Source organism: Anser cygnoides, chromosome 5, assembly GCF_040182565.1.
Source record: "Anser cygnoides isolate HZ-2024a breed goose chromosome 5, Taihu_goose_T2T_genome, whole genome shotgun sequence".
Lineage (NCBI taxonomy): Eukaryota > Metazoa > Chordata > Aves > Anseriformes > Anatidae > Anser > Anser cygnoides.
In genome coordinates, this window is record NC_089877.1 from 24,970,571 (window position 1) to 24,983,519 (window position 12,949).

General features: G+C 36.0%; 1 protein-coding gene across 4 annotated transcripts in view; it reads right to left on the reverse strand.

Moving 5' to 3' along the window:
- The window catches only part of AQR (aquarius intron-binding spliceosomal factor), a 63,888-nt gene that overhangs the window by 23,644 nt on the left and 27,295 nt on the right, over positions 1 to 12,949 (reverse strand). For all 4 annotated transcript variants that reach the window (XM_066997494.1, XM_048058676.2, XM_066997493.1 and 1 more), the window contains exons 23-29: positions 11,725 to 11,835; positions 10,061 to 10,170; positions 7,545 to 7,680; positions 5,533 to 5,742; positions 4,519 to 4,656; positions 3,858 to 3,929; positions 205 to 392 (exon numbers count right to left, since the gene is read on the reverse strand). In XM_066997494.1, coding sequence (XP_066853595.1) covers positions 205 to 392; positions 3,858 to 3,929; positions 4,519 to 4,656; positions 5,533 to 5,742; positions 7,545 to 7,680; positions 10,061 to 10,170; positions 11,725 to 11,835 — 965 coding nt within the window. The remainder of the gene's footprint in view (positions 1 to 204; positions 393 to 3,857; positions 3,930 to 4,518; positions 4,657 to 5,532; positions 5,743 to 7,544; positions 7,681 to 10,060; positions 10,171 to 11,724; positions 11,836 to 12,949) is intronic.

Genomic DNA, 12,949 nt, shown 5'->3' on the forward strand with positions numbered 1-12,949 from the left:
AATAAAGTAAAACTCACTGCATTTCAGCAAAGTAAAACCTGCCTTCTAGTCTAAGCTAGTCTAGTCTAAACTGAAAATGGAACAAAATATAAACCACAGTTTTGCAAACTCCTGCCTTGATAATCCAAAGTTTCCAATACTATACATGCATTTTTCCATTTCTTGACCTGGTAGTAGCTACACATGCTGTTTTCTTTAGCTCACCTTGCTCTTGCTCTTCCTTGTGCATCCAAATCAACAGTTGGTACTCCAACACGAACAAACCGTGTGAAGAGGGACTGCTCCATGTTGGAGTATTTTTGAAAAGCCATGTTCTTAATGACTGGTGGCAACTGGTGATGGTCACCAATCATAATCCACCGCTTCAAACGACTGAATCCATCCTGAGGGTTCTAGAATCAATTACACAATTATAAGTATTACAATATAATCAAGGCACTCAATTACAACACAATAATGGTCAAATTAGCCGTCTAAGCCCTAAGTTTTATTCTTAAGCTACACTGAACTGCAATCATTTTAAAGACAACTATTAACTTCTTTCTAATCTCTCTATTGCCTGCCTTTCGAGTGTTTTTGTGGTTCGTATGCTTCTCCTGTTTACCTCTATAATTCTCACATTTTCTCTTCCATGAACACGATGTGCCTGCCACCATGGCTCTTGGACTGAAAGGCCTTCAGTATGTTATGTATAGCTGTTTCCAGTTCCTCATCGTCCTCTGTGTACCTATGTTAAGTACTGAGAAAGTGCATGAAGGACTATTTTAACAGAGGGATGTAAGAGGAACAGATGTGTGGGTAACATTATCCTGGAATCAGAATCCTGAAGATTTCTGACTGCCAGTTTTACAGTTCTGACCCTGTTATTTTAAACACTCCTCTGATATTTCCCTGTCCCCATGGGAGAACTATTCAAGACAGAGCCTGAAGTTCCTTTTCTTGTCACTTGAAGATGAAGAACTCTGAAGCCCTCTCTGATCAGGGAGCAAGGAAGGAAACTGAACTCTGGACTGTCCACCTGGCCTGAAGATGCCTTAAGAAAGAAAGAAAGAGGATGAAAAATATTTTCAATAGCTGGGAAAAACGCTTTATTTCTTTTTCTCCAAAAAAGGTTACCGATTTGGAGAAGTTCAAGTACACTATGTAATCATTCTGCTCTTATGATCAGTTTTAATCTCAGACAGAGAGCTCTCTATTTTTTAAAAAAAAAAAATATCTTGCTCTGAATTGCAAGAAATCTAGTACTACCACTTTGTAAGCCTAGTTCTCTTTTTTTAAGCAAACAAAAAAAACACAAAACAAACAAAAAGCAACCAACAAAACATAAACAAACCAGTCTCAATTTTCAGTGACTATTTGAATGGCTCCTCTAAGAACGGTCATGGGATATCCCACAGAATGTAGCTTTATCGTAAAAAAAAAAGTCTGCCTTAATTACAGAAGTCTTCAGCTTCTCCATTGCTTATATATGCTTATTTCCCTTCACTAACCTGATGCATCATGTTATTCAGTATTCATTCAAATAGTTAAAAAGCACTACATGATGATTATTTCACTAAATGGAATAATCTCATTATAAATGAAAACCATGGAAAGAGCCATGCAGGAATTATTCATTACACAGCACTGCAGTAGCATTAAATTCAAGACTGCCAAAAGGCAAAAACAACATTCTGGAGTGTAACGCTTGTCTTTAAACAGAGATTTAAATAACTTAAGCTTCTACAGACCAGCTTGCATGAGAAGCCACCCAAACTACAACTTACGCTTACATACCGTTATGACACAGAGATATCTAACTAAGCAGAAATCTCCTTATATTTCAGGTTTCACTAATTTCACTGCTGTTCTAGAGACTAAAACGAGGGCTCATTAAGTCCACGGGACATAAAGAAACCAAGTCTATTCCACTTTATTACTGTAATTGCTGAAATAGTAATTGAAAGAGAGCAAAACTGTTCCTGTTTTATGATTTGCAAAAAAGCCTCAAGTTTGATTGCTCTCCATACACCCCCCAAAAGAAAGAAATATGCGCTCCTCTTCGGAGTTCAGGCCATATTCAGGGTTTAGAGGCTGAAATAATTAGTTGCCTCCGTGCTCAGAATTATCAAAACTCGGTCATCTTTACCACATCACAAAGGTGATAAAGAACCACGTTAATGGCCCCAACACTGAAGAAACCTGCAGTAAGACTGAACACAGGACTTGGGCTTTAATAGCAGTATCTTGGATATCCACATTCTTTTGTGCACTAGGCCCATACTGAGTTACTTTCCTGCAATTGTATTTGAACCTCTATTGTTAAGGAGCAAAGTGAAAAATTACGAATATAACCAATATTTCATGGAGTTTCTGTCATGCCTTTTTCAATTTACATTAAGTTTCCTTTGGAATGAAAATCTGAGCTTGGATGTGGTTTTCTAGGGGAACTTAAATCATTGTTTTTCAATGAAAATATTTGCTCCAAGCAAAACGTCTAAAAAGGAAACTTACTTCTAGAAAATGAACAGTCTCTGTAATTTTTAGAAAGCCATTACACTAAGAATCAAATGAATAGCACAAGCTGTTTTAAGTTTCACCAACTTCCCACACATCATCTTCCGATTTGCAGCTAAAGAGTTTGCACAGAGTTCCTGAGGGAGCCCACACTTCCCTCCCAATGGTGAAATTTTATCTCACGTTAATCTGAGATTACAGAGATAACTTGAAAGGGGTTGAAATTGTCATTTAAGCCACAGATGTATGAGAAGCACTGTTTGCTTACTTAGGAAGGCCTACAGCTCTTAAAAGTAGGTGGTGATGCATCTCAAGCTCAGGATGCCAAAAGCAACCCCAGAGCTGGGCCAACAATCTTCACCAGAAGCACAACAAATCTAAAGACAGGCTGAGCTTAGAAGGATAAGAGTAAATGTTTTTAAGGAAAGATATGCAACCGTAGCAGTGTTAGCCCTCATCAATTCCTTACATTGCAAGAGTAGAGGACACATTTCTTTGCATACAGAGCTACTGCTATCTGGCTTTCTAAAGACCATCCTATAAACATCCCACATGTCACATTAGCTTCAGTTTCCTTCCTTCCTTCCTTGTATTAACAGCACCCTTCCAGCTGTAAGACAACCATATCATATACACATACACATTCCTTTTATAGCTACCAACTACTGGTTTGCCGAACAGTATAAGCGGCAGTTGATACCAGACTAAGCATTTACCAATTAAACTAGATAAAAGGTACATAATTATTGGCCCAAAGCAGACAAAGTAGAAGTAGTAACTTTTTGCTGTTTGTTTTTTGGTTTTGTTTTTTCCCTCTCCCTGTGGTGTTATAACATCAATTAGAATGTCTCCTCTAATGGCTACAGTTTCCTGAAAGTTTTAGGTACTTGGTATCCACTTTATCTCTTAATTTTGACTGAAACTGAACAAGCAACATTGGCAGTCAAGATGACAGAGAGCACTTATGATCTTGGGAAACAAAAGTTAGAGCAGTTATTTCATAATAAAAAATAATTTCTAACAGTTTTTAAAATTATCAGTGATTTAGCAATATGTATTAAATGAGAAAGAATACAAGTGACAACAATGTGACAAAGCCAGGAGCTAGTTCACTTATATATCTTCATGCTTCCAAAGTGAAATCCTGATACTACTACTTAGTCACAGGTACACAGGACAAACAACTAATGAAGTTGTAATCATGTTTTGAACATGATAATTCTTATTCTCTGCTCCATGGGAAATACCAGTTCTATGTTACTTTCCACACAAGATACTTTCCTCTCAATATTTGGTATTGTTCAAGAACACAGACTTTGAGTTATCATTTTTTGTAGCAAGTTTTATAACTCAGGTCTAACCTGCAACAGGAGAGGTATAAAGGTCTCTATCTCCAGAATCTGTGCAGACTCCTCCATTAAGATGTTGTCATACTGAGAAAGAAAAAATGGAGATGCCCGTCAGCCAACTAATACAAGTTAATGTTGTTATTTAACCTACCAAAAGGAAGCATCAATTACTTATTTAGGAAATTAAAGTCTTTTCATTAGTAGGACAATTATTGGTGGAAAGATGAGGGGGTTTTGTTTTTGCAAGTCTATAGTAAATGAATACTTATGGTTAACACCGCAGTGAAAACAGCACTGTCATAGCTTTTTTTCCCCTCAAACTGTTCATTTTTTACGTAAGCAAAGTTATAATAGATATGTTTTTCCCTAATTCATCCTTTATTTTATCACCCAATCATATCACTGCAGTTCATCTCATATGGCAAACCTAACTTTTTTTTTTTATATGCATACACTATTAAGCATTTCAATATATGTAATTTAAAAGCAATCTCATCTTTTACTTACAGAACCAGAAGTTAAAATTCTCTTCAATAAAATTACAATTAAAAACATGCAACTCAAAATAATCTAGATGCAAAGAATTAGGAGAGATAAAGGTCTAAATGAAGCAGGGGGAATGACAAAGAAGAAAAAGAAAAAAAAAACAGTGTAGTATCACTAATGTCATTACTTTGAAACCTAATTCAACTAGGTCATGTCGTTTCAGAGCAGCGTGGGTACAAGTCATAGCAATGATTTTTGCTTCTTTCACCAACAGATATTTGGATCTATCCAGGCCACTGCGGAGGAGTTCAAATGCTCTGAATTCCTGTGGTAGAAAAAAGAATTTTGAAGAACAGAATTAAAAAATAAATAAAAATACTGCTTATGAAACATATTCACTGAAACTATCTGTCCACCTTTTTAGTCAAATTAAGTAAGAAAGTTATGAGTATGTACTGTTAACAATTCCATCTTGGATTTTTATTTATTCATTTGTATCCTAAACCTGGAGACAACAGGATTTCAAAACATAAGCTTGTTAAAGTGTATCCAAGAATTCTGCAACCTGTGTGCATATATAAATTCTCAGAAAATTATTCAGTTGATTCTCAGGAACCCTCCCCTCAACAATTTTCCTTTACTGCTTCTTCTTATTTTCATTCCGTTCTCCACCCCCCCCCCCGCTTTTTATTTTTTAAACAGCATCATAACTCACATCTAATATTAGAAAGGCCAATACAGGTAATATGATGAAATGATACCCTGATAACCCTTACCCTAGAGCTTTTAAAAGCCTCTCAAGCAATACTGGGAAAAAAAATGTAAGATAAATCATTTATGTTACACTTTTAGGTTATCTGATTAAAGGCAAATCACTGTAAATACAAAGACCCTGTAAGGATCAGGGGAACAGTGAGTGATAAGTGCACCAACTTTAGTAACCTAATCAGTGAAAAAGAAGCACATAAAATGGGTGCTTCCTAAGCTTAAAATAAAACAGATTAGACCCTTGTCTCTATTGTGAAGCACACCTGAATTACTCAAAGGGGGAAGTTCTCACCTGAATGCCCTGCAATCTAAAGAAGCTGCCTAAAGGCATATATCGCTTTTAGGATTTAGGGCAAGCTGTATTTTGGAACTGTGTAAACTTTCTTTAGGATTAAGCAGATTCATTTAGCTTTCACAGTTACATGTCACTTACCTCAAGCTGAGTGAATATTTTCTTAATATGTCTAAAACAGCCTTCAGCAATCTCCATATCTTCTTCATAGGATTTGCCTTTGAAAATTGGTTGAGGAGCGTTTGCAAAATACTGGTGAAAAGGAAAGAAACTGGACACATCCGTAACATTTGGCAATTTTCCACCTTTAACTTTCACTTTGCTGATATATTCCTCCCAACGAGACATTACCTGTAATAAACAAAAGTGTCATGCAGACATGTTTTTAATATAATGAAGTCATTGGACAGTTATCACCTTGCACACTTACTAAATAAAATAACTGTTTTTAATCACAAAACCAAGATGTCTACATTAGCACTTGATCTTGTATCAGGAGGACATTTTCAAAGCTGTGGTACAGTGTGTTGACCTTGGCTGGATGCCAGACCTACACCCAATAACTCTATCACTGAACCTCTTCACCAGGACGAGGGAAGAAAATATGATGGAAAAGTTTGCAGCTCAAGATAAAGACAGGGAGATTACTTACCAGTAAGCCAGAGGCAAAACAGACTTGACTTGGTGAAAATTAATTTAACTTAATGTCAGTTAAAAATGGAGTAGGACACTGAGAAACGAAGACAAAACTAAAAGCACCTTCTCTTTGCACCCTCCCTCCTTTCCTAGCTCAACTTCACACTTATTCCTGACCCTTCTACCTCCTTTCCACCCCTCCTGAAGAGCTGTTCCAGCATGGGTCCTTCCCCTAGGGTGCAGTTCTTCAGAAAACAACTTCTGGCCAGGAGCCTGCTCCAGCATGGGCTCTCCAAAGGCTCCAGCTTTCTTCAGGGTACCTAAATAAAGGGTACCGCCCGCTGTGGCATGGACCTCCACAGAGTGCAGTGTGAGTACGCGTTCTTTTGTGGCCCTTTACAGACTGCAAGGGGACAGCCTGCTCTCATGGTCCTCTACACAGACTGCAGGAATTCCTGCTCTGGCACCTGGAGCACCTCATCCCCTCCTTCTGCACTGACCTTGGTGCCTGCAGGGTTGTTTCTCTATCTCCTATGCCCCTCCCTGTCTCCCCAGCCATCAGTCCTCTTTCACAGCTGGAGCGATGTGAGATGATTTTTCATCCTTTTTTAAACATGTTTTCACAGAGGCACCACCAGCATCACTGAATAGCTCAGCTTTGGCCAGCAGTGGGTTTGCTTTGGAGCCAGTTGGAACTGGCTCTATTTAACCCAGGGGCAGCCCCTGGCCACTTTTCACAGAGGTCACCCCAGCGGCCTCCACCTTCTGAAACCAAAATCTTGTCACATAAACCCATTGCACAAGCAAACTTCCTGATTATCTCTGCTTAAAATACTTTGATTTAAATACCAAACTGTATTCCTTCAGGAGGAAATTAAACCAGAAGATGTGCTTTAGCTGTGCTCCTAGCAGTCTCCAACGCCTAATGAATATTTAATAATGTTTAGGAACACACTACAGCTATCCCAAGCTAACTTCTCTAAAAATACGTGTAGTGTGGGGATTTGGTCCTAAGTACCACTCCCCATGTCTGCTTAAGCCATATTACTTGCTAATGTGGACATGGTCAGTGACAAGTACACAGAAGGGAATGAAGGATAAACAATATACAGAAAATCACTGTTCTGTACACCATGAATCTTATTTCAACCATAAAAGCTTTCTAGAAGGAACATTAAGTAGCTGATCTACTGTTTGTCTAAAATATAAAGCATCCCACAGATTTTCTTATTTGAAGGGGAAACTCCAGGTTAGAAAATTTGCCAGTAGTCATAAAGAGCAGGAATGTTAGCCTTTCAGTTTGTGAGTCATCAGGCAGGATTTAAAACAATAGCAATACAAATAAGTAAGGTTACAATTATGGCTTTAGCTATTATTGTATTTTGAACCACCAAAGAAAACACTGTGTGGTTTTGTTTTTTTAAGACTCAATCCTGAAATTTTCACTGTAATTTTTATAGTGTGTTTCCTAACACATTGAGGTCATGCAGTTTCTGTAAAGCTATTTCAGTCCTTACTTGGTATAAGAAAAAGTGGCCAGCTGTTTCACAAGTGTAAGAAACATCTCCTGGGACTCCAAGACTCTCTTGCAATCGCCCAACTTCTCGTAGAAGTTCAAGTCTTCGAGCCAGAACATAATTAACTCTTCCATACCTACAAAATGAATTAAGGTTAACATATTTTGTATTTCAATTTATTTAATCCCAAGTGGTTTATTTAAGTATCAAAATGAGATATCACACCTACTAGTAACTTGCAAAACAAACATTTGCTACCCGCTGACTATTTCTATCTAGATAAACCCTAATAACTTACAAAACCATGCAAGAACTATCACTGTAAAAAAAGCTTTTTTATCCTATCACATCATTAAAAGTTTCATAAATATTAGTAAATATTAGTAAAATATTCTATTCAGGAAAGCATTACTTCCTACGTGCTGTGTAGGAACCATTACACATTATACAAGCATATGGAAGTTACAGAAGTCTATGGACCATCCATCATAATTGGAACTGATAACCCAAGTTTCTGTGTAAGTCTAGCTTCCTTTGGTGATATACAAAATGCCTTGCAATGATGCTTTGACCACCATAACAGACAGATCTGCATCCACACATAGGAAGTCCTGTACTCAGAGCTGTCCATTGAAAACCTTTTATGGCTAATTAGTTTGTAACTTACTCCTTCCAGTCTGCTTTTTCTTATCTAATTCATTCCCATCTTTTTTCCTCCCCTTTAAAAATAATTAAAATAATAATTAAAAAAATCAATGTATCACATTTATTACATTTTCATATTAAGACAACAAATATGAAAATTGTTGAAATTACATATGAGGGCACTTTCTTTTAAAAATGCATATCTAGTTAGAACCTAAAATATGAATAAAGGCTAAATTTTGAGTTCCTATAAAGCTTACTATTCATAAAATAAACTTTCTGCACAGAAAAATAAAGACAATCCCTGGGACCTCAATGGGTTCTATTGTCTTATTTACAAAAGTTAGAGAAGCTAAAGCTAGTGATTTTAATTTACTAAGACACAACTGACGATCATATTGTTAGCAACTGGAAAAAACAAGTTTCTCAGGAACTAGGACAGTTAAGATCATCGCAATGTTTTTCTTTTTTTTTTCTTGAGCAAAACTAATCCATCATTATTACAAGTGACTGCAATCATTTTTTTCCACACTTCCAAATGTCCTCTTATTTCTCACAGTTCAAGTCATATGCCCTCTTTTATATATTAATTCCTTGCTACAAAAGTTTTCTTTAGCTGTGATTCCCTTTGTTTCTTAAGTGACAGTACCGGTTTAAACAGGTCCTCTCCACCTTATGCTTGTAAAATTCACTGTTTTGCTATGTCTGCCAAGGGAGCAAAATAGGACAAGAAGCTTACATGCAGAATAAATTCTTTTAAGCAGTACTGTGCCTTCTAAAGCAGCCTAACACAGAAAACATGAATTCTAAAGCAACTTAAAAAACAATAAACAAACACAGAAGGCATACAGGAAATAAACTTCTTGTCTGGAATTATGCTGGATATTAATGAAAATAGACAACAGAATGTCCCAGAAAAACCTCCGTTTAATGATGAACACTGCAGTTCAAGGAATATTATTAAGTCTTAGATATTACTAAATAAATATCTACCATGACATCACTTCACTAAGATCTTGGTTATCAAATTACTGGAAAAAAAAATATTATGTCAAACGATTCAAATAAAAAAAAATCCCTAAGTATTTCTTTTCCTAAATGAAACTCAAAGATGTGTATGTGAATAACTTCTAGTGACTATATATAATTTTTACTACAACTTTTAGAAGTCAAGGTGTTGCTATAATAATATATCACAGTCCAGTTATTTCCAGTGCATGACCCCTATACCCTCGCTTGCATTTATGAATGTGTGTAATCCTATTGACGTCAATTGGACTAACATGTAACATAAAACATACAAGTGTTTACCAGAACAGGTTCTCAAGTCTTTGTACTTGATAGCTTGACTTATGAATGTATTTTTCAAAATGTATTATTTACCAATGAAACAAGCAATTTTGTTATTAATCAATATTCTGAAGAACTAGAAGCACCAAGTTTTATTTCACATTTACATGTACACAACATTCAGTACGCCAGCAAAGGTGCTATCATATTTGCACAAAAATTCCTAACCACAAAAATTTAACTTTATCATTCAAATTTCTCCCACAAAACAGGTCAATTTTATAAAGCATGCGTGTATGTATAACATAGTGAACTACTTTTATTCAAGCAGATGAATTTGTGAACAAGCAATTGCATGATTTTGTCGATTAGAACAGTTTGGCTACTGATTAAGAATCAAAATTACTTAACCCTATATTGAAAACAAGTGTACTCCACCTAACTGCAATTCAACAGCATGAGAAAGGTAAAACATGCCAAGCATAGCTCCTTGCTCAATGACAAGAGAGGTAGAATGGATTCAACATGTGAGTCTCAGCTACAATACTTATACAAGCTATCATTAGCACCTCCTTTCTCACCTGCTGAAATCTTTCTCTGTCTCTAATTCCTCTTCTCCGTGACCCAGACGCAGGAGGTGGCGTTCATCAATGTCTAGAGCCATGATTTTTTCAAACAGCTGGTTCAAGGCCTAAAGATTGACAAGAACAGGAGAAAAGGTAGTTTTTAGAAAGTCTTGCAGGGAAAACCAAAGAATTACTTGTAAAACAGTCAGCAAATAATGCCTATTTCGGTATAACAAAAGCCAAAGCACACATGAAATCAACACTGAAGCTAGATTGTGTTAATCTTGACAATGGACATATCAGCCTACTGAAGCTCGTCTTCACTTCCTTTATGCAACAATTATATTTGATTTTACACCCTTCCTTAAATCACCTAGTTAAAAAATCTAGTTGATAAAGTTATCAATTCATACTTTTTTCCTCAAGAAGCACAGTTTAAAAATAGTTATTTTTAGATCACTTAGAAACAATACTGTTCATTTAACTTTTACTGTAAATTATAAGAGTGCAATCTGGTGGTGATTGACAGGTACTGTGACTATTCCATATGGACAAATACATTTTGCTGGACTTCAAGGTTTACTGTGGCTCCTGCCTTAAACTCTTCAGTTTTCTGAAGCTTAGTATCAACAGCTCAATTCAGTGTATCCTAAAGGAGCTGAGTCTATAAGCACTGAATCGTCAAACCACAAAACTAAGAGTGAAGTACAAGCTTGCTCACGTTTAAGTCAACTGGAAGTCATGCAAACACGTTTAAGTACATAGTCAAGGCACAGGAAATGAACCCTGCTGAGGTAATAGTTTATTTCCTGAAGTGCAATTTCAAATATCCACATTAAGTCTTGTCCACTAAGAAGAGTTACCTACCTGCCTCAAAAATTATTTACTTCCTTTACTCCACAACAGAAATGCTCTCAACTCTAATACCTGTTACTCACCCACAACCCATTGCAGACTGGCCTGTATTATCCCAGGTATTAACGTATCACCAAAAGGAAGCTACTCTGTTGACCAAAGAACGTACAATGGAAGTACCTGATCTTACTCTGATGAACAAAGATGAAATCCTTTCCAAATGGTAAGCTCAGTTAAGGTAGCTGATAAAGGAGATAGGATAGGCTACTTAGGGAGACCAGGAAATAATGACTGTAGTTTTCAAAGAAACCCTTCAAAATCACAGATGGCTTTAGAATAAGAATCTATAAGACTATTATTATTATTTTATATGTGGTCAAGAATTAGCAGGTAGACTCCATCTCTTATGAATGGGAAGCAAGCATTCATCTGAACAGGCCATTCTACCTTTCCTGCCTTTCCTTGGAAGCATGAGGCACAGAGCAACTGGTGCCCGAGGGAACTACTGAGTACAAGTCAAGTTTGGCATGCATGCAGTAAATGTGCAATTGTAAAAACTGTGCAGACACTTTTTTTCAGAATACTTCCTAATTTTTATCCCCTAATGAGGTAAATATCCGGAAAACCTCTGATAAATACCTCAGAACTACTATCCTTAAATTCAAAATTTTCATGGCATATTTTAGAACTGGCAAATCTGCTCACAAGCTAACTTAAGCTTTCATTAGTAAGAAACAACTGCAGTCCTGAATGCACTGATTCTCAGTATCTGCTGCTCTTCTTTATTTTAACTACAGAAAAATTTCATACATGAAATATCTTACCTGATTAGAGTGGGTAACTATAAGAGTTCGTTGTTCTGGGAAATTATGATAAAGATTAGATATTATCTGGACCGCAACATCAGTTTTCCCTGTACCAGGTGGACCCACTACCTAAAACCACAAAATAAAGAGAAGAAAAACAAACAAAAATGCACATGATTTATAAAAATTCTGCACTGGACAGAAATACAGCCTGTTGGGAAAAACAGAGCAATCTCACAAGACCTCCTCAGACAAAAAACAAGCAACAGTAACAAAAAAAGCATGCTGTTCATCTCCAAGACAGGCGAAACATAAGGGAAATAGTGAAAAAAAAAAAGAAGCAAAGAAACATAACTGAGAAATAATAAGGTGAAGTAAAGAATAGAAGACAGATTCCATTCTCTTCATTTACTTAAAAATCTACAACTGATGATACGATACCAAGAGTTAATGTTTTTAAAGGATCAATTATACGTGTATAATTTCTTAAAGTTGTTGGTAAAACATTTTAAAGGTGTAAATAAATATTATAAACAATATTATAAACATCTCAAAAGTAATTTCTTTGGTGTTAAGAAGCAAATACCTGCTTTCATATGTATCTACACATAACAACATAAATTGCTAGAAAATCGTGCTTGTTTTTATTCAGACAATCTCATTGCTAGATTCAAAAACAAGCAGGATTGTATTTCTCAATCATATTTGACAGGAACAAATGAAATAATGACAGAAAATAAAACACAGGCTTATACTGCATAACTATTTTCTCAAGCAGTCTGCCTTCTCTCCTCGCAGAAACAAACCAGGTGATTTCGTCAAAAAATCATAAATACATCTTCCAAAAGAGTTGACTTAGTCATTGCATTTCCCTTTTGAACTACCAGACTCCCATTCAGTAACCTCTTCTTAAAAAATTAGTAAATATGTTTTTAGCAAAAAAGTTAAAATTATACATATATACACACACACATAAAGACCATCTTCTCAAAGATTCATATAAGCTGATGGAGTATCAGGCACAGTAAGTTACTTCTTTAAAGCCCTCAAAACGTGAGACAGATGGTAGATTATGATTCATTATATACTGCAATAGAAAGTCATTTATAGCTCAACAAATATTAAATGACACTAATAAACAGTATGCAGTGCTATTTTAAAAAATAAAATGAAAGCAAAAATTAGGTGACAGAGATACAACCTCCCCCTCATTGGCCCTGGTATTTTGTTTTAATTATATACT